We start from the raw sequence: 21572 nt of genomic DNA on the forward strand, positions 1-21572 counted from the left end.
TTGACTGTCATGTATGCGATTTAATTCTAATCTCAGCTCAGAAAAAAATAACTAGAAAAAAAAGTTCCCAAAATTTGTCATTTTAAGTGAAATATAAATGTCTTCTGTATTATCCTCTCATTTTTAGTTCATTTCAAGTCAACTACATTACATTATCCTTACTGACCTTTTGTCTACCGTGTGATCTTCAAGCTGTCCCCTTACAAATAGTATAAAGGTCATTCTTCAGTCTCAATGCTCCAAAAATACCATCTCTCTCAACACAAAACCCTGAAGTAGATGTCAGTCAACCTCTAAACCAGGTATAATCTCTTGATACTGAATGCAAAGTTTCAACCAATCTGTTTTTTTCCTCAATAGCACAAACTATCAGGCAACAACATTATTAGCAATAATAATGTAAAGGTCACTCTATGTAACTTGTGGAAATATCAAAAAAACTGGAATTGGTTTTACAATTTTAGATTAAGAAGAACATAGAAGAGTAAGGAAATAAGTATAAAATAACTCAAGGTGATAGCATGGAAGTTTGAAAGTTACCCAAGTACAGGAATGAGCAACAGAGATTCATGGAACATCCAACACTTGAGATACACTGAAAGCTCTGTTTACACCATTTTTGTTAACAATTTCATAAGCAATATCTTCAAAATGCTCACAGACAGCTTTATCTAGACTTGCCCATTTTCTGAGCATAAACTTCTCATTTCACACAGTGTCACTATTATCATCTAAAACTAAATCCATTTCTAGCAAAGCAGAAAAAACTTTAGTTATAAACCTAACAATTTAATTGTACTAATGAAGCTGTTTTTTACCACTCATTTGACTATATTCACGTGCAGCCTTTATATTGCCATGCAATATTTATATATATTTACTTTACAAATTTACTCATTTAGATATGAGGCTGAAAGTTGAAACATTATTTTGAGTGAGATTTTTATAAAATGCAATACACTGTAATAAAGCTTGAGGATGCTAACTATCTACTGGACTAAACTGAAACTTAACTGATTTTTTTTTTCAGTTATGGTAGGAAATTGCCAAGAAAAAGCTATTATGTACATATTAAAACAAAGTAAATTACACATAAGTTACATATATTAACACACATTTAAGACAGTATTCAAAAGACATGTGAGATGAGATTATCCATTAAAAAAGAAAATATAGCAAGTGGCATTACTACTGTTTCTTCCCAAATATTTAATCGATGTCTAGGAAACAGCATATGCAGTACATTCTCTTCAGAAGATTGACAAAGCACGACCACTGTCAAATACTGCAGTAAGGAAAACTGTTATCTTTACTTGTCTCAGAATTTCTCAAACCTGTTGGACCACAAAATAAATTTTTACAGAACATAGCTACAAATATCCTGCAGTATAATATTCTTCAGGTAATCATATTGGGAAACCCTTCTCTATTCTGCTTACTTAGGTAGTGTCAACCCACAGTTCTGCCAGCCAAACTTCCAGAGGTTTACATTAGGCATTTTCCTAAAACCATCAAATTTCAATTTGAACTGTTCTTCAATCTCTTGCCAAACATTCTTCTCCTTCTACACAAGAAGGTATGTACCCTTAATTCTGATATATGAACCAAAGAGCAAACTTTTCTCTCTGACATCATCTACTTACAAAAGTCATAACCTTCAACTAAAGAACAGATAAATCTTAGTCTCCAGTCACATTTTTGAAATTAAGAAATATATTCTACATTTTTTCAGACCATATCATTCAATTTGATGGGAAGAACTTGGAGTTAGTAAATTTAAGTTTTGAAATAGCATCTATGACTTATTTTAGATACTTCAGGAAGAAAATACATCTCCCATTAATATCACAAGCCTCCAAAATTCACCAACAGTCTCTCAATATAAAAGAATTAGCTTAGAAGATACATATTTTACTATAAATGAATGAATTACTTACAAATCCTCAAATGAGGCAATTAAAAATTCTTAACTGGAAGGATTTTTTTCTCTTACCATGGTTACCTTTTAATACTATATAAGGACACCACTCCCAACCCTGAATGAGGTATCATAAAAAAAAGTCAACAAAAATATATGGTAAATGGGAAGTGAAGTAAACAGGACTACAGAATCTAAAGAAAGTGTGAAAGATCAAACAGGCATAGATGAAAAAGATAAAGGTAGAAAAGGGATAAGGAAATAGATCAATATATAAGTACTATAATTACAAAAATACCTACTGAGATCCTTAGACCCAGAGGAAAGAGCGAGGCCACAGCATACAAAGGAAAGGATAATAGCTAGAATCAAAAAATTTAAGAGCAGAAAAAGGAACACTTAGTTCAAATACTTCACTTGACAAAGGAAAAATTGAAGCCCAGAGAGTTTAAGTGACTTGACAAGACCAAAGACTTATTTTGCAAAAGAGTTCAGGCTCTAACCAGATCTCCAGATAACCAGTGACCAATGTATTATTCTTCATCAGATTTTTCAAACTGCAATAGTAGCCCTTTCTTTTGCAAAGGGGTAACAAAGTGGAAAAAGAGCACTCTTCATCAGACTTATTTTTTTAATGTAATCAATTATTTTTCCTAGAGCTAATTACACATTTGTGTATTATTCAGGGCAGTTTCCTACATTTTTCTTGATTTTTTTCATTGCTAAGAACTACCTTAAAAGACAAATGAGGGTTAACTCAAAAATCAGTGCAGTATTGTTTGGTGGCTTTAAAAAGATTTTACAACAAATTAGAATTGAGAGCACCTACTACTCTATACTAAGTTTAGACACATAACTTTCAACAACTGAACTATACAAAACCAAGTCTCCCCTAAAGAGATTTAATAAGTCATATATGTCCTTATTTCATGACATCTGACATCAGAAAATAGCCAGAATTTAATAATGGTCACTTCTTTAAAATAGTGGCTACTTCCCAGGCAATCTGTTTACGTATTTTATCTTAATCAATTCCCAAAATTTTAAATAACAGATGTTAATATCACTATTTTATATATTAGGAAGTGCAATCAGACTATAATAAGTGACAGGGTTGGGCTTCCCTGGTGGCGCAGTGGTTAAGAATTCGTCTGCCGAGGCAGGGGGCACGAGTTCATGCCCTGGTCCAGGAAGATCCCACATGCCGCGGAGCAACTAAGCCTATGAGCCACAACTACTGAGCCTGCGCTCTAGAGACCACAAGGCACAACTACTGAAGCCCGCGCGTCTAGAGCCCGTGCTCTGCAACAAGAGAAGCCACTTCGATGAGAAGCCCACGCACCGCAACTAGAGAAAGCCCATGCACAGCAACGAAGACCCAACACAGCCCCAAAAAAAGTGACAGGGTTAGGATTCGAATTCTGAGATGCCTTGCCTATAATATAACTACATTAAAATATGAAGAATACTCTTTTGCCTTAATATTTCATAAGTTAATGAACAAGGCAGCATTTACTTGATGCCTTAATGTCTATGATTTTATACCTTAAAATTTATTCTCTATTCACCTGTGGTTTTGGGAGAATAAGAAATCATTAATTAATAATTATTAATTTAAATGTTATTTTTATTTAACAATACAATACACTATACAAATAAGCTGAACGCATTTGGAAGAGTTTAATGTCCCTGAAATATGTAACAAATATTTAATAAGATTCATTTTAATTCCTTTGGCTCAAATAGGTACTATTTAAATTTTAAGTATGAAACTCTATGAACACACTACTAATTCAAGATCTCTGATACATAATATTTGAGATTTCTTTGTGTATTAATGAAAATTTAGAGTTTGTGCTAAGAAATACAGAATTAAGTGGTATTTAGCTTTACCTAAAAACTATATAAATGCAAGGATATAAAAAATAGATTATCTAATATTTTTTACATACCTGTCACAGAATCTGATCTGGAGTGCTCTTCACTGTCTGAATCCTCCAGTAAATCATCACTTAAGAGATAAATTAAAAATTAATTTCCATTTCAAAAAAAGTATACATAACATGAGACAGCAAAGAAAAAAGGACAATGTTACAACTATTGTTTTGCATCTCAAACAAGCATCACAAAACTAGCTTAAATGATATATAAGTAGTTTGAGACCCTAACTGATTAACAATGCTAATAATGAATCATCTTAAATCATTAAATAAATGTCTGCCTGAAATAGAGTGTGGTAATCTCTAAAAATTTACAATAGAATCTATGGGAATTCGACAAATGAATAGGTACAACTAGGGATAGTCTGGGTAAATAAACTGAAAAAAGAGAAAAACAGCTAATAAAATCAAGCACAAGCTTCCACTAGTAAAATTTTAGTAACTATTCTATTACTGAATTCAGAAAAGTTACTCTATAACCAAATAGAATAGCTGTATAAATATGTGCGTATGTAAGTGTTTTCACACAGATACGCATGTCATTTGTGTTTTGCTTTTGGTTTTTTTTTTGCTTGTTTGGGAGGGGCTGTTAAGACTGCCTTGATACGCAGGAAAACTACTGAAACTCATAACTTAGGAGTCAAGACAACAAGACTCCTTTTCCTCTTCACTCAGGTGACCAAGAAATTGCCAGCCTCTCTCTTTGCATCTAACGTTATCCTCAGTCTCCATTGTTAGCAAACAGGAAAAAAGATATAATTACAGACCACTCTAGTACATCAGGCAGTGTATGAACTAACAATCAGCACGTTTACAGCAGTTCTAAAATTTTGATAACCTAAACTACAAAAATTAAAAGATGCATTTCACAAGAAGGAAAAGTAATTCTCCCTTTTTGAAACAGTATATTGCACTTCCATCTGAACCTAGGCATTTATAATGTTATTTTATTATGAAATGTAACCTGGTAATGTCCCTTAGAAATGCTTAAAGTAATGTCTGAAATTGGGGTGGGAAGATACTTGCTTAGATATTTTTGACATAATTTCTGTGTTTCAGTTTTTTCAACTGGTAATAATTAACCATAAACAAATTTTGTGCTATAATTTTAAAATAACAAAAAGAATGTGAAAAAGATGAGCTGCTAATTAACCTCAAGCTATTCAAATACTAACTGGCTAGTTTCAGAAAAATAATAAAGATATTTGGAAAAATAAATCCTAAGAGGAAAAATTAATGATTGGGAATTATCCAGGATGAAGAAGTCCAAACCAGGAAGAAACAATAGGTTTTGAGGGCTTTTGCATTAAGAAAAATACCCAAATATTACCCAGTTACACTGAGATAAAAGATAAAATCTAGTAGTAGTATATTTTAAAGAAGGAATTCAGCTGTCTTGAAGTTACAGAGAATGTTACAAAGGGTTGCCAGATAATTGCCTTAATTAGCCCACAAAAAAAAAAAGCTTTATTGTGAAATTCTTCAAAATAAAGTAATATTTTAAAAAACATTATTTCTTGACAGAAAACTGCTCATACTACTAAGTGATAAAACCATATGAGTAAAACCACTAAACTGTACACTTAAAGGGTGAATCTTCTGATGGGTAATTATGCATCAATAAATTTTTTTAAAATCACACGGGTTTAAAAAAAACTATACACACCTAAACGTTAACATGACTATATGGTATGATAATGGGGACTCTACTTTTCTTCAGCTTACTTCCATATATTTTCTAATATTTCTACAATAAACATGCATTACAGTTGACCACTGAACAACACAGAGGTTAGGTGCACCAACCCTCCATTAAGTGGAAAATCTGTGTATAACTTATACTAATTGCCCTTCTGTATCCGTGTTTCTCCATCTGCAGATTCAACCAACCACAGATCGGGCAGTATTCGCTATTAAAAAAAATACACACATAATTGGATTCACACAGTTAACCCATGTTGTTCAAGGGTCAAATGTACTTATATAATAGATACTAGATTTACTAAAGTCTTTTACATGACATAAAACCTTTTCCAAAGTAATAACCATGCAAAAAAATATATATGCTAAGTTTAAAATGCTTAGTTAAGATTATATATGCTAATACTACCGGTGTACCTTAGTTTTGATATATAACTAAGATATACAATACTATAAACAATTTCAAAGTTAAATTCAGGAAATTTTTGCAAATTTGAAAGACATAACATACAAATGAGGCATCCAGACAAAAATGTTAATTCATTAAAATTAAATGTGTCCCAAATATTCTTCCTATTCAGAACAAAGACAAATGTTGCCTTCTAAGTAGAAATAGACAAAAAACAATTGCCAAGCAAGCTATACTGCTAATTACTTTAAACTTCTTGGTTAAGCTTTAGTTTCTTCAATTAATGTATTATTCTTCAAGCTAATGAAGCACAGCATATTTTAAAACAAAATATACTACATATACTATATCTCGTGCCACAGAGGCAGAGGTAGTCTGGCTCATTACATCCACTACCAATTCAACAGGAATCCTGCTACCTCTGGAGGAAAGGAAGGGGAGAGAAAGGGCTTGAAGCTCCACCTCTTCAGCTTCCTCCTACCACCCCGACACAGAGTAACCTTTGTATATGACTCATTTCACACTATCTTGAGAGAAAAGGGTCATTCTACCCTAGAAAGATTTAAAGTCTCTTAAAAAAGCAGGCAGAGAGATTTATATCTCAACCCTAGCACACGAGCTCAGATAATACCTGTCCGCAAGAAATACTGGACAAGTGTTTACCTAAAATGTACATTTTACCAAGGTGTGTATATGTGTGCGATCTTAAAACTATATCTTGATTCAATTTTTAATCCTCAAATTACAAAACTGAGTCAAAAGTTCTAGTTAAAGTCAGTGTTCAGGACATACCAGTTTCATTATCTTCTATGAATAATTTTCCACTAATTTCGAAGAAAATCAAAGAGGTCACGCATGCTTACTTTTCAGTCTTACTGGCAAATATGGTCAAACTCAAGACAACAGTGGGCCACCTGCTTTCCCATCAAGCTCTCACAGGGACTTAAAATAACTGAGAACACCATGAAGCTTTAATTCAGTCTGTTCCAGAACTCAGGCCACATTCATTTACCTACTAATAATTTCCACATACTATTAGCAAGAGGGACTAGACAGAGGTAAACTTCCCATTTTATATGTTGTGAATTCTCCATTAATTTAAATAATGAAATCATTTCTATTAGTAAAGTTCTATATTACTTCTCAATGAAAGTGCATGCCACCAAATAAACAGACTGTGAAATAAAATGATAAATCACTGTGGTGTAACACCAATCACACATCAGTAACACAAGAAGCCCTGCAAGTGAAATGATAGATCTCAGTATACCAGGACACCTGATCAGTTACACAGGCTCCATTTCACATGGCTACCGTCAGAATCTTAAAAAGTGGTAGCTGCTATTGCTTAACACAAGCTGAGTGGCTTATGGACCCCTTCATTCTGCCTACATTGGGAGTATCACAAATGTTGCTCTATAATCCTACCCAGTTCAGAGTTAAAACTGCAAAGCTTCTTTGGAGATAAGTAGGTAGGATGGGATTTTAATTTGACTATCTTTCCCCCACATAGGTCAAATACAGCCACAGAAATCATGAATCTCTGGAAAAGCTGAATAGAATAGAATCCAGCACAACAATTCTACCAGAATCTTTCCTTAGCATTAATTATTGTACCTCAACTCACTGCTGACTACTGATACTTTATTGTTTTAAATAATTAGATCACCTTGCCTAGCCATGGGTTATTTCACTATTCATTACCACTTCTATATTTTAGCTGCTAATGAAAAAAGGGGAAAGGAACCAAATGATTCAACTGCTCTTTGAAAAGATTTAGGAGAAGGCAAAATTACAAATCTAATCCAAGGATTTCATTTCATTATTTAGACTTTACTTTTCAATGGTGTGATTATTCCCAATTGGCATAGACTGAGATAGAAAATAAAGTATATTTTATAGACTATGTTGTTTGTGAATGACAATTTCTTTCAAGAATCAATTCTTTCAGATTTCTAACCAAACAATGAGTCTCTAATCTCTTGAGACTAACAATGTTTTCTGCCTCTTTAATTAGCATTAAGAGAATATACAATTCAGGAAAAGAAAACACTTAACTTCTATAAATATTATCAAAATAAATTTACATACCTATCTCCTTCCAATTTTGGTATATCTGAGCAACTAGAGGAGTCTTCTAGCCATGCCAAAGTTGGTCTCCTAGATTCAACTGCTGAGCTTGGTTCTCCCGAGAGAATAAGCTGTTGTACAATTGCTGGATCATATGCATTAATTTCAAACTTTAAGTGCACCTAAACAAATAAATGAAAAGCCTAAATTTACAACGGATTTTTTCTCAATTACTAATATGTTTCTTCAAAATTAAAACATACCTTCATAAGTTTGGAAACATCCCATATACAGATCTTTCCTCGTTTCGTTGCAGCAGCTAAAAAGTGAGGGCAGCTCCCGGACCCAAAGCAAGATATTCTGTCAGTTCCATCCGTGCAGGGGAACTGCGCGGGACTTGTTGCAAGAGTGACTGACAATGGCACATTCTGTGTGTGCTCACCTTTCACAAACGGGCAGTTTGGGGAATGTCTCTCGTGTTCAGACCTTTACACAAATTAAGGAAGGGAAAGTTTACTGAACTAAGCTGTTAAGTCTGTACACTAAAAGAGAACTCCACAATACTTTTTCTAAAAAAAACAATTAATTGAACTTAAAGTATTCTTTAATTAAAGACTTAAATAGAAAATTGTTTCATTTTACTGAGATCACTCTAACATGTTAACTACTCACTTTAACAGCAACTGTTCACTTTAACTGATTACAAATAAAGCCAGTCTCAGATGAAACACAGATAAATGATACAGTAAAATTTATATCATATTAATATACTGATAAAACTGTTTAACCTCCTTGTATTTATTCACACTGGTTTCCCACAGCTTTAAATAAATAACTACTTTGTTTCAGTTTAAAATTTTCTATGTATTCTATCTACAGCATGGTGACAAAAGATAACATTACCATATTGTATATTTGAAATTTGTGAAGAGGATGTATCTTGAATTAAATATTCTTAAACAAACAAACACACACAAACTGGTAAGTATTAGAGGTGATGGATATGATAATTAACTTGATTATGGTGATCTTTTCACAATGTGTATATATACTAAAACACCAGATTGTACACCTTAAATGTTTGTAATTTTATTTTTCTTTTTTGCGGTACACGGGCCTCTCACTGTTGTGGCCTCTCCCGTTGCGGAGCACAGGCTCCGGACCTGCAGGCTCAGCGGCCATGGCTCACGGGCCCAGCCGCTCCGCGGCATGTGGCATCTTCCCGGACCAGGGCACAAACCCATGTCCCCTGCATTGGCAGGCGGACTCTCAACCACTGCACCACCAGGGAAGCCCCAAAAAGAGGCTTTTTTAAAAACCCATTTTTTATACTTGTAAAATATTCCATGGGGTATACATATTTCTTTTTACACTATACCTACAACTTACCTACAACCATATATAAATCCTGGACAATTTACAATACACAAGGTGTCTTATGTTAATGCTTTAACATGGCATCTGCAGGCAAATGATATCTGACCTGGACTCCCTCACAGCCAAACCTTAGGGTATTTTTCCTCTTTCCATCTTTCTCTCTTAACCTGAGTTTTAACTTTTTAATTAAAATTTTATTTACGTGACATATGACTATCTGAAATACAGCAAAAGGCCCACTTCGGTTATAATATCCAACCCCGGTAATCACCTATCCCACCTCCATGTAACCACTATTACGAATTTAATATACTTCTAAAATACTTTTATAAATTTATACACATACATGTACATTCAGAAAATATGGGTTTTTTCATTTTAAATAAACAATATTATTATATGAATCATTCTACAACATATTTTGTTGTTGTTGTTCTTTTTATAAATTTATTTATTTATTTTTTGGCTGCATTGGGCTTTTGCTTCTGTGCACAGGCTTTCTCCAGTTGTGGCAAGCGGGGGCTGCTCTTTGTTAAGGTGCACAGCTTCTCACTGCGGTGGCTTCTCTTGTTGCAGAGCATGGGCTCCAGGTGCACGGGCTTCAGTAGTTGTGGCACGTGGACTCAGTAGTTGTGGCGCCTGGGCTTAACTGCTCCGCGGCATGTGGGATCTTCCCGGACCAGGGCTCGAACCCGTGCCCCTGAATTGGCAGGTGGATTCTTAACCACTTCGCCACCAGGGAAGTCCCTACAACGACTTTCTTGATACAATAACATATCTAAAAGGTATTGGTGATTAATAGAGAGCTAACTGTTCACTCCTTTAACTGTTGGATCATAGTCAATTACAAGAATATATTTTATTTAGCTAGTCCCCTCCTGAGAGGCATGTAAGATTTTCCAGATTTTCACTACCATGACCATTTTGTGCCTCCTTGCATACAAGAGCAATTCTCTAGTGTAAATCAGAAGTGGAACTGCTAGATAATAAGGGGCCCATTTTATTTTATTTTTTTAAAGTTCAATCTCCCTCCAAAGAGGCTCTATCAACTCCCCCCATCAAAATATGAGTCCCATCTTCCCCTAAAAATGAAAAATCTTCATTCTTTTCCTCCTTTCAGATTCAGAAGGTACACAGGCTCAGTTCCCCAGCCCCCATCAATCCCATTCCCTCTATCCATTTGGAGCACTGGCCCTAGGCCCTACTACCAACTGCTTAAGAGTTTGAGGAATCCTGAATCCTGGGGCAAAGAAAAGGTAGAACCCTTGATTTCCTGACTGTATCAAGAAAAGACGGGTTTTTAACAGCCCAAGTTGGAAATCTAAATCAACTTTCCCACAGAAAAATATTTATGAATAAAGATACATTCTATAATGTCATGGTATAATTTTTCAGGTGTGGGTTAAATAACTTTTTGAGGATCAGCCTAAGAAACTACAATATACATGTTAAAATGGTTGCTATACATATAAAGATGGTTTCTAGGGGAAAAGATTAAATTCTAAACAGAACCTTAACCTAAACTGGAAATTGCTCATACTAAACTCAAAGTCAGCAGATGCAATTTCAATTTTTCATATTTTCAGTACTTCCCACTGCAACCTGGAATCTGCATGCACACTCTAATAGGCTTTAGCAAGTTCACATCAGCTGATTAACATTCAGAGATCTCGAACTAATTATAGTACAAAATAAGTGGTATATCTTAAAACCAAATCCTGGCTCCATGACTTACTAGCCCAATGCTCTTCACCAAATTTTATTTTTTTAATTTTAAAATGGTATAATAATTCTTATCTCATAGAGTGACTATAAGGATTAAATTGGAGAATATTCTCAATTCCCTCCTATAAAATGGAGATGATAATACCTACCTCATAAAGCTAATGTGAGAATTAAATGAGTTAAAAATATATAAAATGCGTAGGATGGTACCTGGTAAACCATATTATACAAATATTTGCTGTTATTACTATTTTATTTATTATTTATTTATTTATTTTTGGCTGCGTTGGGTCTTCGTTGCTGCGCGCAGGCTTTCTCTAGTTGTGGCGAGCGGGGGCTACTCTTCACTGCAGTGCGCAGGCTTCTCATTGTGGTGGCTTCTCTTGTTGCAGAGCATGGGCTCTAGGCGCGCAGGCTTCAGTAGTTGTGGCATGTGGGCTCAGTAGTTGTGGCTCACGGGCTCTAGAGCACAGGCTCAGTAGTTGTGGAGCATGGGCTTCGTTGCTCCACAGCATGTGGGATCTTCCTGGACCAGGGCTTGAACCCAAGTCCCCTGCATTGGCAGGCAGATTCTTAACCACTGCGCCACCAGGGAAGTCCCACTATTTCTATCAATAGGGCCTCAGAGTAGTTTTTTCTAAAAATGAGGTTCCAATACATGATCTCTATTGTTTAACCAAGTTCTAAACTTTCACACACTAGAATTCAAAACCACCACAGACTCCCTAGAATTACTTCAAAATTAGAAATGTAAATCATAAAGGCCCTCCTCCATGGATTCCCTATTGATGACCTGCCCTCAAAAGAACAAAGCTAAACTGCTAAATTTAATCATGCTTTTTAAATTTATTTTATCATAGCCTTCTAGTTTTCAGTCAGAGTCTAGTTCCATTCTTTGGCACTTCTCCCATGTACACATCTTGGAAAGTCACACATTAGAGATCTTGTATGCCAAGTGATGTGACAGAGCATAGACAGCATTACCTCATTCTCTTAGAACAGAGGCAAAAATACAGATGACAAAAGGCAAGAATATTAATATACAGATATCAGAAAAATAAAATTTAGAAGCACATTTATAGAACTTAGCCTATTACATTCAGAAATATCAAGACTCACCAAGGTTCATCAGTAGGTTCCCAACAGACGAGACATACACTACAAGTAAAACACATAGCTCTATCATCTCCAGATGAGGCAGGCTGCAAATTTATAAAGAAGACAGAAAAGGTTTATCAATATTAAAATTGCTTCATAAAAACTCTTCTAAATAAGTTCATAATTTTAGGTAAAATTCCATATTGAGGAAAAGAAAATTAGCCTATACTATTAGGCCTCAACAATATACTTTTAATCCCCAAATGTTTATAAATTTGCTGCCTTATTTGAAAAATTATGTTTCATCAGCAAATGACCACTAAATCAAATATGGAGACACACACATCCTCAATCTCTGATCTAGCATCTTCTAATTGTATTACTAAAGTATTTTAAATATAGTTAAGTATATGAAAGGAAATAATCTAACAGGTTTATTATTAAAAACTGAATTCTATACTACTACATAAGAAAGGGCAAGTAAAAAGAAAAAGCAAACTAGTGAACGTAATTAAGGCAACATTCTTTAAGTAAGACACATATGACAAAATGACATTTATATATATATATATAAAATCTAAATCTGAACTGAAATATACCTCTAAAAACTAATATTAATATTTTTGAATACTTACTCTACTTAGCACTTACTATGTCTACAGGTATAAATATATTATATTTTATAGAAGACAGAGTAATCAGCACCTAATACAGGTAGAAGATTCTAGAAAACCTATGATTTGATCTTTGCAAAAATGGAATACAGGGACTTCCCTGGCGGTCCAGTGGTTAAGACTCCGTGCTTCCAATGCAGAGGGCATGGGTTCAATCCCTGGTCAGGGAACTAAGATCCCACAAGCCGCATGGCGCGGCCAAAAGGAAAAAAAATAAAATGGAATACAATGAACAAGAGCTCAACAGAAAAAATATCAAGGTATCACCTAACAGACTGTTTTAGGTAATGACACCAAATAAGAAGGAAGAAGATAAATTATTGGGAAAAATAGTCCTTATTCAATCATTAACTTAGGAAAGCATATTCAGTGATTTTAGTATTAGCCAAATAAATCTATCTTTAACTGGAAATTTGACAAACTCTGAATAAAATCTTCAAAAATATAAGGTTTTCTGATTTAATCTTAGTTTAAGATACTTCAAGAACACTTCAGGATAACAAAGGAATAATCATTCTTAAGATTCTTTATGACAGTAACTTCAACGTATTCAAAGTTTAATTTAGTTCTAAAATTAAATATGCATGCTTTATGTAAACTGACATGTAATTATTAGATTTCTCAGCTTCTTTAGCAATGGCAAAACAGTGGTAAGCCAGTCTGCATTATTCAGCTGAAGTTTCCTTTAACTGGTTTATTATGCCTATTTAAACTAATTTTTCTTAAGTTTCTCTACTTTAGCTCCACGAAGCTTTCTATAATGTCCCATTCTCATGTCTTTTTGTCACTCATCCTTACCTGTACACCCTCTTCTTTTCCTACATAAAACCATGACTATTTTCCCTGATTCTTTCTCTTTCTACATAATTTCTTAATCAATTCTTCAACATATGTATTCAAGTCACACTGTACTACCCACAATGCTGCTTCCATAGTTATCTAATATATGGGTAATTTTTAATCTCAATAAAATTAAAATTTCAAGAGTAATTGCAATGTATTGCTTTTATTGCATTACCCTAACATATACTACTCTGTTATGAATGCATAAGTCAAAACTGAAAATAAACACACCCAGAGAGAACACTTCTCAAGACACAAATCTGGAGAAAACTGCCTGTTTGTTAACTGTATACATAAACATATTATATATATCATATTTATCATATATATAATCTGAAAGAAAATAGTTATAAAGCATTAACTCAGTTATTGGTTACTTTTTTTTTTTTAATGTTTTCCCCTTTCATACACAGTATGTGACATAGGAAACAGCCAGTCAGTATTAAGATCAAAGGTATAAGAACAAAACTCACATTACATACATACATACACACAAGCACAGAGCCTGGGTGCATAAAATAGTATAATGACTGAAAAAGTATTAAAATGTTGACAATTTTACTAAAGGCTACAAAGTCATATTGAAAAGAAATTTTTGACAGCCTTATTTACCTGATGATAAAATCCAGCTTGAGCCATGGGATCTGGCTGTGCCCATCTATAGCCTACATGAGGCCATGAGGTAAATGTCTCCCGTCTGTTAGCTTCACTATACATCAATGATCTAAAAGTAAACAAACTTTATGTAACCGAAGTTAGGCATAAAATTACAGTGACACTACTATCTACCACTGAAGAAAAAAGTTTACTGGATTATCAACACAAACTGGGAATGTCTAATTACCAATTCAAATTTGTATTTTAAATTAAAAATGATCAGTTTTAGGAACTTCCCTTGAACAGAGTAGGGAAAAAAGAAATGTGATAAGATAGCTACAACTGATAAACAATTCCCGGGGAGATTAAATTAACCAATGTTGCATAATTAGCAATCAGAGAGCAGAAAATCTGAAAATATAGAGGCAGAGAACCCTACACTTTCATCATGTGACAAGTTTTGCAAAAATGGATAAAACAACAACCAAAGGAATGGTAGTTTTATCTCAACCATATTGAGAAAGTATATTCTAGTTTAATTTTTTTTTTTTTTTTTTTTTGAGTAGAAAGCAATTTGTATGTTCTTTCTCCAGAGAAATCCTTTTCTAGGAAACTTGTACTCTCCAGGGAATTATCAAAAAAAAGAAATCGTCACATATGTTTTCTTTAAAATACATTAACTCACTAACAGTGAACCTGTAACAATACTAGAGTATCTTTTTAAAGGAGACTACCAAAATTAGAAAAAGTCCAAACAGCTTCAAATAAGAAGGACTGATAAGCAGAACTTCCTCTTCCTAACACAGAAGGGCAACTGATTTTTAAAAAGAGAAAGTGGTAAAGGTCATCACAAAGAGACCAGAAAAATACTTTTCTTTAAATTCTTCCCTTAAATTAGTACATGGCTTCCTATAATATTGCTAGAGAGCTTTAGGTTTAACTCATAGTTGTGTTCTGATTTGAAAAAAAAGAAAATCAGGCACGTCGCTGGTGGTGCAGTGGTTAAAAATCTACCTGCCAATGCAGGGGACACAGGTTCAATCCCTGGTCCGGGAAGATCCCACATGTCGTGTAGAAACTAAGCCCGTGAGCCACAACTATTGAGCCTGCACTCTAGAGCCCGCGAGCCACAACTACTGAGCCTGTGCACCCCAACTACTGAAGCCCATGCACCCTAGAGCCCGTGCACAGCAACTACTGAGCCCATGCACCGCAACTACTGAAGCCCGCGCACTCTAGGGCCTGCGTGCCACAACTAATGAGCCCGTGTGCTACAACTACTGAAGCCCACGCACCTAGAGCCTGTGCACTGCAAAATGAGAAGCCACCACAATGAGAAGCCCATGCAACGAAGAGTAGTCCCCGCTCACTGCAACTAGAGAAAGCCCTCACGCAGCAACAGATCCAACACAGCCAAATATAAATAAAATTTTTAAAAAGTAAAAAAAAAATTGTTGAGTTAGAAAAGTTTTATCATCTACAGGCTATAGACGTCTTCAAAGATCTGTGTCAGTCTCAAAACAGAAAACCTGTCCATTTAGTTATATTACCAAACAAAACAGCAATAGCATCCAGTAGACCCTTACTCAAACCTCCAACAGAGTTCATCAAGGTTTTCATAAGGTTCCTAGATTCATATTTAATGAAATAAACACCACAACCTATATCAAAATTAATACTTTGAGACATATTAACACCTCCAGAAACACTGAAAAACCCATATAATGAATGCATTTTCTAAAATAAACCATTTAGGACAGCTTGCACTGAGTTCTTCAGATACTCTCCTACTGATTGCAAAGAAAATAGCTCTGAAATTATAATCTCAAGATAGGCATGGCTCTCAGATAAGAAACATTTATTCTAAATAATACTTTTCCTTTTTCTCCCCCTCTCCGGACATATTCCAAAGAACATTTTAATGATAGCCACAGCACATTATCATCTGACAGTTATTAAAAATGAAAGTCTCCACATTTTGCCCAAAAGTTAGAGATAGCAATATTACTAAGGAATACAAAAATTCTTCCCAAATGTAAACAACCAAGAGAAGTTATTTACATAATAATAAAATCACTTAACAAAAAAAGGGCAATTGATTAAGCAGTTTCAGTTTACAAAAGGATAAACTAATAAATATCGCAAACTAATATAAGAGCTATACGGAAATTCCCTGGCTGCCCAGTGGTTGAGACCCCGTGCTTTTGCTGCCGGGGGGCCCAGATTCAATCCCTAGTCAGAGAACTGGGATCCCACAAGCCGCACAGTGCAGCTGGTGGGTGGGGTGGGGGTGGGGGGGAGCAATACTTAAGATAACAGAAATTAAAGGTTAACTCATTCAGTAATATTTTTGCTACATCAGCATGTACTCTTTATAAATGTACTTCAAAAAACAGCATAGGCAGTTACAATTCACATTAAATGAAAAAGTGAAAATGTAAAATGCTACAGGAAAGGGAAATGTGAACTTATCAAAACTGCTAAATTTAGTATTTCAGTAAAGCACTTCTAAACTTCAGTATTGATAAATTTTATTTCAAATAACAAATCATTTAAGTTTTTCAATGAATGCATTACTGACTTTTTAGTTAGTTTTATACAAAGCAGAACGCCAATAAATCTCTAGTGAAGAAAATAATGATTGAGGTATGTTTTTTTATAATACTCTGTTTAAATCCAGAGCAGGCAGCATAAAAATCTTAATTCAAAATTGTCCTAGAAAAACAAAAACAAAAAAAACACAAAATTGCCCTAACTGCTTTTTTAACTCTGTTCATTTTTTTAAGTAGGAAATAATATATGGCTCTTATATTCAGATTCTGGCAGTCTTTTAATTTACCAAAATTTATGCCAAAGGTCACAAAATTTCATCAAGGCAAAATAAGTCATATATATTTAATAATTATAATATTTTTAAGTTGACTCAAATATTCACTAAGCAAGTACAAAGATGGAATTTTAAAAATATAGTTTCATAATCCCTTTAAATACTTTCCAGGCACCAAAAGAAATTGTTTAACAAGTCAAGTAGTAGTTTACTTCACTTCAGTATTTTTTTTTTTTTTTTTTTTTTTTTTTTGCGGTATGCGGGCCTCTCACTGTTGTGGCCTCTCCCGTTGCGGAGCACAGGCTCCGGACGCACAGGCTCAGCGGCCATGGCTCACGGGCTTAGCCGCTCCGCGGCATGCGGGATCTTCCCGGACCAGGGCACGAACCCGTGTCTCCTGCATCGGCAGGCGGATTCTCAACCACTGCGCCACCAGGGAAGCCCCACTTCAGTATTTTATGAGAAATAAAAATCTGAGTGGTTTTCAAAAATATTTTGAAATTTTTAAAATCATAATCAAATTTTACAGTTATTCTTTGTTAATCAAAAAAACTTATCAATGCAATCTCACTGTCACATCTTTTTATAAGCAAGGTCATACCTGTCCACAGAACGACCTGGCCCCACCCCAAGTTCTGGACGTGCACTAGGTAAGAGGTAAGACAATCTGTCCATCACTGAGGACGCCACAGGTAAGGCAGCAATATTTTGATTTATTTTCTTAAGTTCATTCACAATGGCACTGGCAATGGACTTCAACACATGATGAGGAAGATGAAATGTAACTGTGGCCCACTGAAAGAAAACAGGAGTGTAAGCAAAGGAAAACATACTCAATAGTTTTCACCAAAACCATGACTTATACATTATAAGATAAAGAACTATTTATAGTCTCAAGTGAGTTTACTTCATTAATTTATCATTTAAAGTAACAACTTGCAATTACATAAAAAATGAAACTAATCATCCTGAAAAAGAAAGTTTAGAACCAAATGGTAGCACATCTTCTTACACATCTCATCCACAGTTAAGGATAACTAAAATCATCTGTAGTAAGAAGCTGCTGCATAGCACAAGGAGATCAGCTCAATGTTTTCTGACGACCTAGAGGGGTGGGATAGGGAGGGTGGGAGGGAAGCTCAAGAGGGAGGGGATATGGGGACATGTGTATACATACAGCTGATTCATACACGTTGTACAGCAGAAACTAACACAACATTGTAAAGCAATTATACTACAATAAAGATGTAAAAATAAATAAATAAAAATTAAAATTTAAAATAAATAAATAAAATCATCTGTCATTTTTCACATTCCTCCAGCACATACACAATGTTAAGCATAAACTAGGCACTTAAATATCTCCACTTATAAATATATAGCTGTACAATTCATCGCTACTGGGTTATACGAAGATTTACTTCAGATGTTGTATTTTTTGTTGTCACCATAATCCAGCAAAGTATCTAAAGCATAGACTTTACTGTCACACAGACTTGGATTCTCAGCCCAGCTTCTCCAACAACCATGAGACCCTAGTCAAATTAACTTCAATTTCCTGCTTCTGTGAAATGGGAAAAAACAAATACCTATTCACATAATGTTTTTACAAGAATTCAAGTAAGGATTGGTACAGTGTCTAACAGAGTAAGCCTTCAATAAATGTTAACTACAATTATTTAATATTAAAATAATTACTTAAGAAGTTAGACTGCAAAAAACGCCAAGTATTAATCTCCAAGAGAAATAAGTCTATAAAGTAATTTCATCTTTATATCCTGTTCCTGCTTGCCTATGAATGGTTTCCATTCTGTCTAATGCACTCTAGGCAGCCTACTAAATTACTACTTATCTATATTACTGGAAAAACTTATGGCCAGAAACATGACTTCAATTACCTAAGAGACAGAGAGAGAGAAGCTCTTACTTTGTTTCTAGACCTAATCTGCTCATAGACCCAGAGTCTCTTGGTTGAAAGGGAGGCCAAATCCCCTTGAGAAAGGATCCTACAACAATGCCCCAACTCTACACTGTAAATCATACTCCAAGCCTTCCCCAAAGGCACCTGTGGACATTCACTGTAGTCACTGTGCACTAGGGAATATAGAATATTGTGATCTTTCAGGCATCACAAGATAGTAACACTGAACTGACATCACTGGGGTCCACTAGTGAAAGTGGGGACATGATGGTGAAGTGATTGATGGAATTTTGGCCCAAAGCTGTCTCAATGAGCTCTGTGGATCCCCAGACCTGTCTTGTAGCTATTTCTCTACTTCCCAAATGTACAACTGGAAGAGAAATAGAATAGGCAACTAGAAAAATTCCTACACTGTTTCTCTGATCCTCTTGGAGGACTACTAAAGTAAGAAAGGCCAAGTGGAAGCCCCTAGAACTTTCATTTTTTCTACAAAGCTACTAAACAAAAGCAATGCCACATCCTGAGGAAATTTCTGAGATTAATGTCACTATACTAGACCTGAAAGATACAGGGGTAATCAAATTATCTCATCTCCATTTAACTGACCTATTTGGCCCATGCAAATGTAAATGGATCTTGAAGAATGACTGTGGACTATAAAATCAGGTGATGACTTCAACTGTAGCTGCTGTTCCAGGTGAGATATTTTTACTGAAGCAAATCAACAAATCCCTTGATATTTTGTAGGCAGCTACAATTCTGTCAAATACTTTTTGGTCTATACTAATTTTTAGGGCCATCCAAAAGTAGACTGCTTCTATCTGGCAGAAACAATAAATCTGCACAGTCTTACCCTAGGACTCATGCTCTTTACCATAATCTAGTCTGTAGAGATCCTGATCAGCCTAACATCCGGCAGATCACCACCTTGGTCTACACTACATTAGTAACATCATACTAACTGGTCCAGATGAGGGGGAGGTAGCAAGGAACTTAAATGCCTTAGTAAGACACATGCAAGCCAGAGAGAATCAATAATCCCCAGAAAAACTCAGGGTCCTACAATCTCTTTGAAGTTTCTAAAGGTCCAGTAGTCTGGGCATGTCAGGATATTTCCTCCAAGGTGAAAGATAAGTTACTATAACTTGTAAAGGCAAACAATGAAAGGAGGCACAATGCTCAGTGGGCCTAAGTGGATTTTGGACCCCAGTGTTCAGCATATTTGAGTATGCTGCTCTAACTCAATTATCAAATAATACATACAGCACAAGAAGCTCTGTAGCATGTCCAGGCTGAATTGCAAGATGCTCTACCACCTGTACCTTGTGAGCATATTCAATGACACTGGAAGTGTCTGCCGCAAGTGAAGATCCTATCAGGAGTCTCTGGGACAATCACATAGCAGAATGCTAGGGCAAAGCCATGCCCACTCCTGTAAATAACTCTTCTCCTCTTTTTTTTTTTTTTTTTTTTTTGTGGTACGCGGGCCTCTCACTGTTGTGGCCCCTCCCGTTGCGGAGCACAGGCTCCGGACGCGCAGGCTCAGCAGCCATGGCGCACAGGACCAGCTGCTCCACGGCATGTGGGATCTTCCCGGACCGGGGCACGAACCCGTGTCCCCTGCATCAGCAGGCGGACTCTCAACCACTGCGCCACCAGGGAAGCCCACTCTTCTCCTTTTGAGAAACAGCTCCTGGCTTCTTAGTAGTCCCTGATAGAAATACCTACCCCTGAGACAAATGTCTATGCAATCAGAGTTGTTCACCACAAACTAGGTGTTATCTGACACACCAAACCATAATACTGGGTATGAGAGCTAGCCTTCATTAAGTGGTTTATAAGAAATCAGTCTTGAGAAATCCAAAAGGCAATTCAATTTTGAACCAGTTGAATAATCGAGTAGCTCAGATTTCCACAATACCTACTCTTTATGACTCCTTTCTCATTCCACATTGATGGCTTCAGAGGGAACTCCTTATGATGAGACAATTGAAGAAGAAAACCTTTAGCTGTGACATACAGATGGTTCTACACATTATGTTGGTACCATCCCAAAGTGGATGGCTGCAGCATCACAGTCCCAGTCAGGACAGTGGTGAAGGAGAAATCTTCTCAGTGGTCAGAACTTCAACCAGTTCATTTGGCTGTTCTCTTTGTGTGGACTGAGAGTTGGCCAGAAGTAAAGGTCCTCAATGATTAATGGACAGTAGCTAATGTTTTGGCTAGATGTTCAGGAATTTGGAAGGATCGGGATTGGAAGATTGTTAACAAAGAAGTCGACTGTTAAGTTCTTTGGACAGACCTCTCAAAATAAACACAGTGTGAAAATATTTGTGAAATACGTGAATGCTCATCAAAAGGCATCCACTCTAGAGGAAATGGGCAAATTATACACACTATACGAATGTCACTCACCCTCTGGCCATAGCCACTCCAGTGCTTGCTCAATGGACTGGTATGCAAAATGCCATG

At 35.5% G+C, this 21572-nt stretch overlaps 1 protein-coding gene across 11 annotated transcripts in view; it reads right to left on the reverse strand.

The window, feature by feature from the left end:
- Positions 1-21572, reverse strand: part of BIRC6 (baculoviral IAP repeat containing 6) — a 239633-nt gene that overhangs the window by 185383 nt on the left and 32678 nt on the right. For all 11 annotated transcript variants that reach the window (XM_067007850.1, XM_067007847.1, XM_059078733.2 and 8 more), the window contains exons 4-9: positions 17781-17974; positions 14368-14479; positions 12260-12342; positions 8302-8524; positions 8060-8220; positions 3871-3929 (exon numbers count right to left, since the gene is read on the reverse strand). In XM_067007850.1, the coding sequence (XP_066863951.1) occupies positions 3871-3929; positions 8060-8220; positions 8302-8524; positions 12260-12342; positions 14368-14479; positions 17781-17974 (832 nt within the window). The remainder of the gene's footprint in view (positions 1-3870; positions 3930-8059; positions 8221-8301; positions 8525-12259; positions 12343-14367; positions 14480-17780; positions 17975-21572) is intronic.

The sequence above is a fragment of the Kogia breviceps genome, chromosome 11 (assembly GCF_026419965.1).
Source record: "Kogia breviceps isolate mKogBre1 chromosome 11, mKogBre1 haplotype 1, whole genome shotgun sequence".
Classification (NCBI taxonomy): domain Eukaryota; kingdom Metazoa; phylum Chordata; class Mammalia; order Artiodactyla; family Physeteridae; genus Kogia; species Kogia breviceps.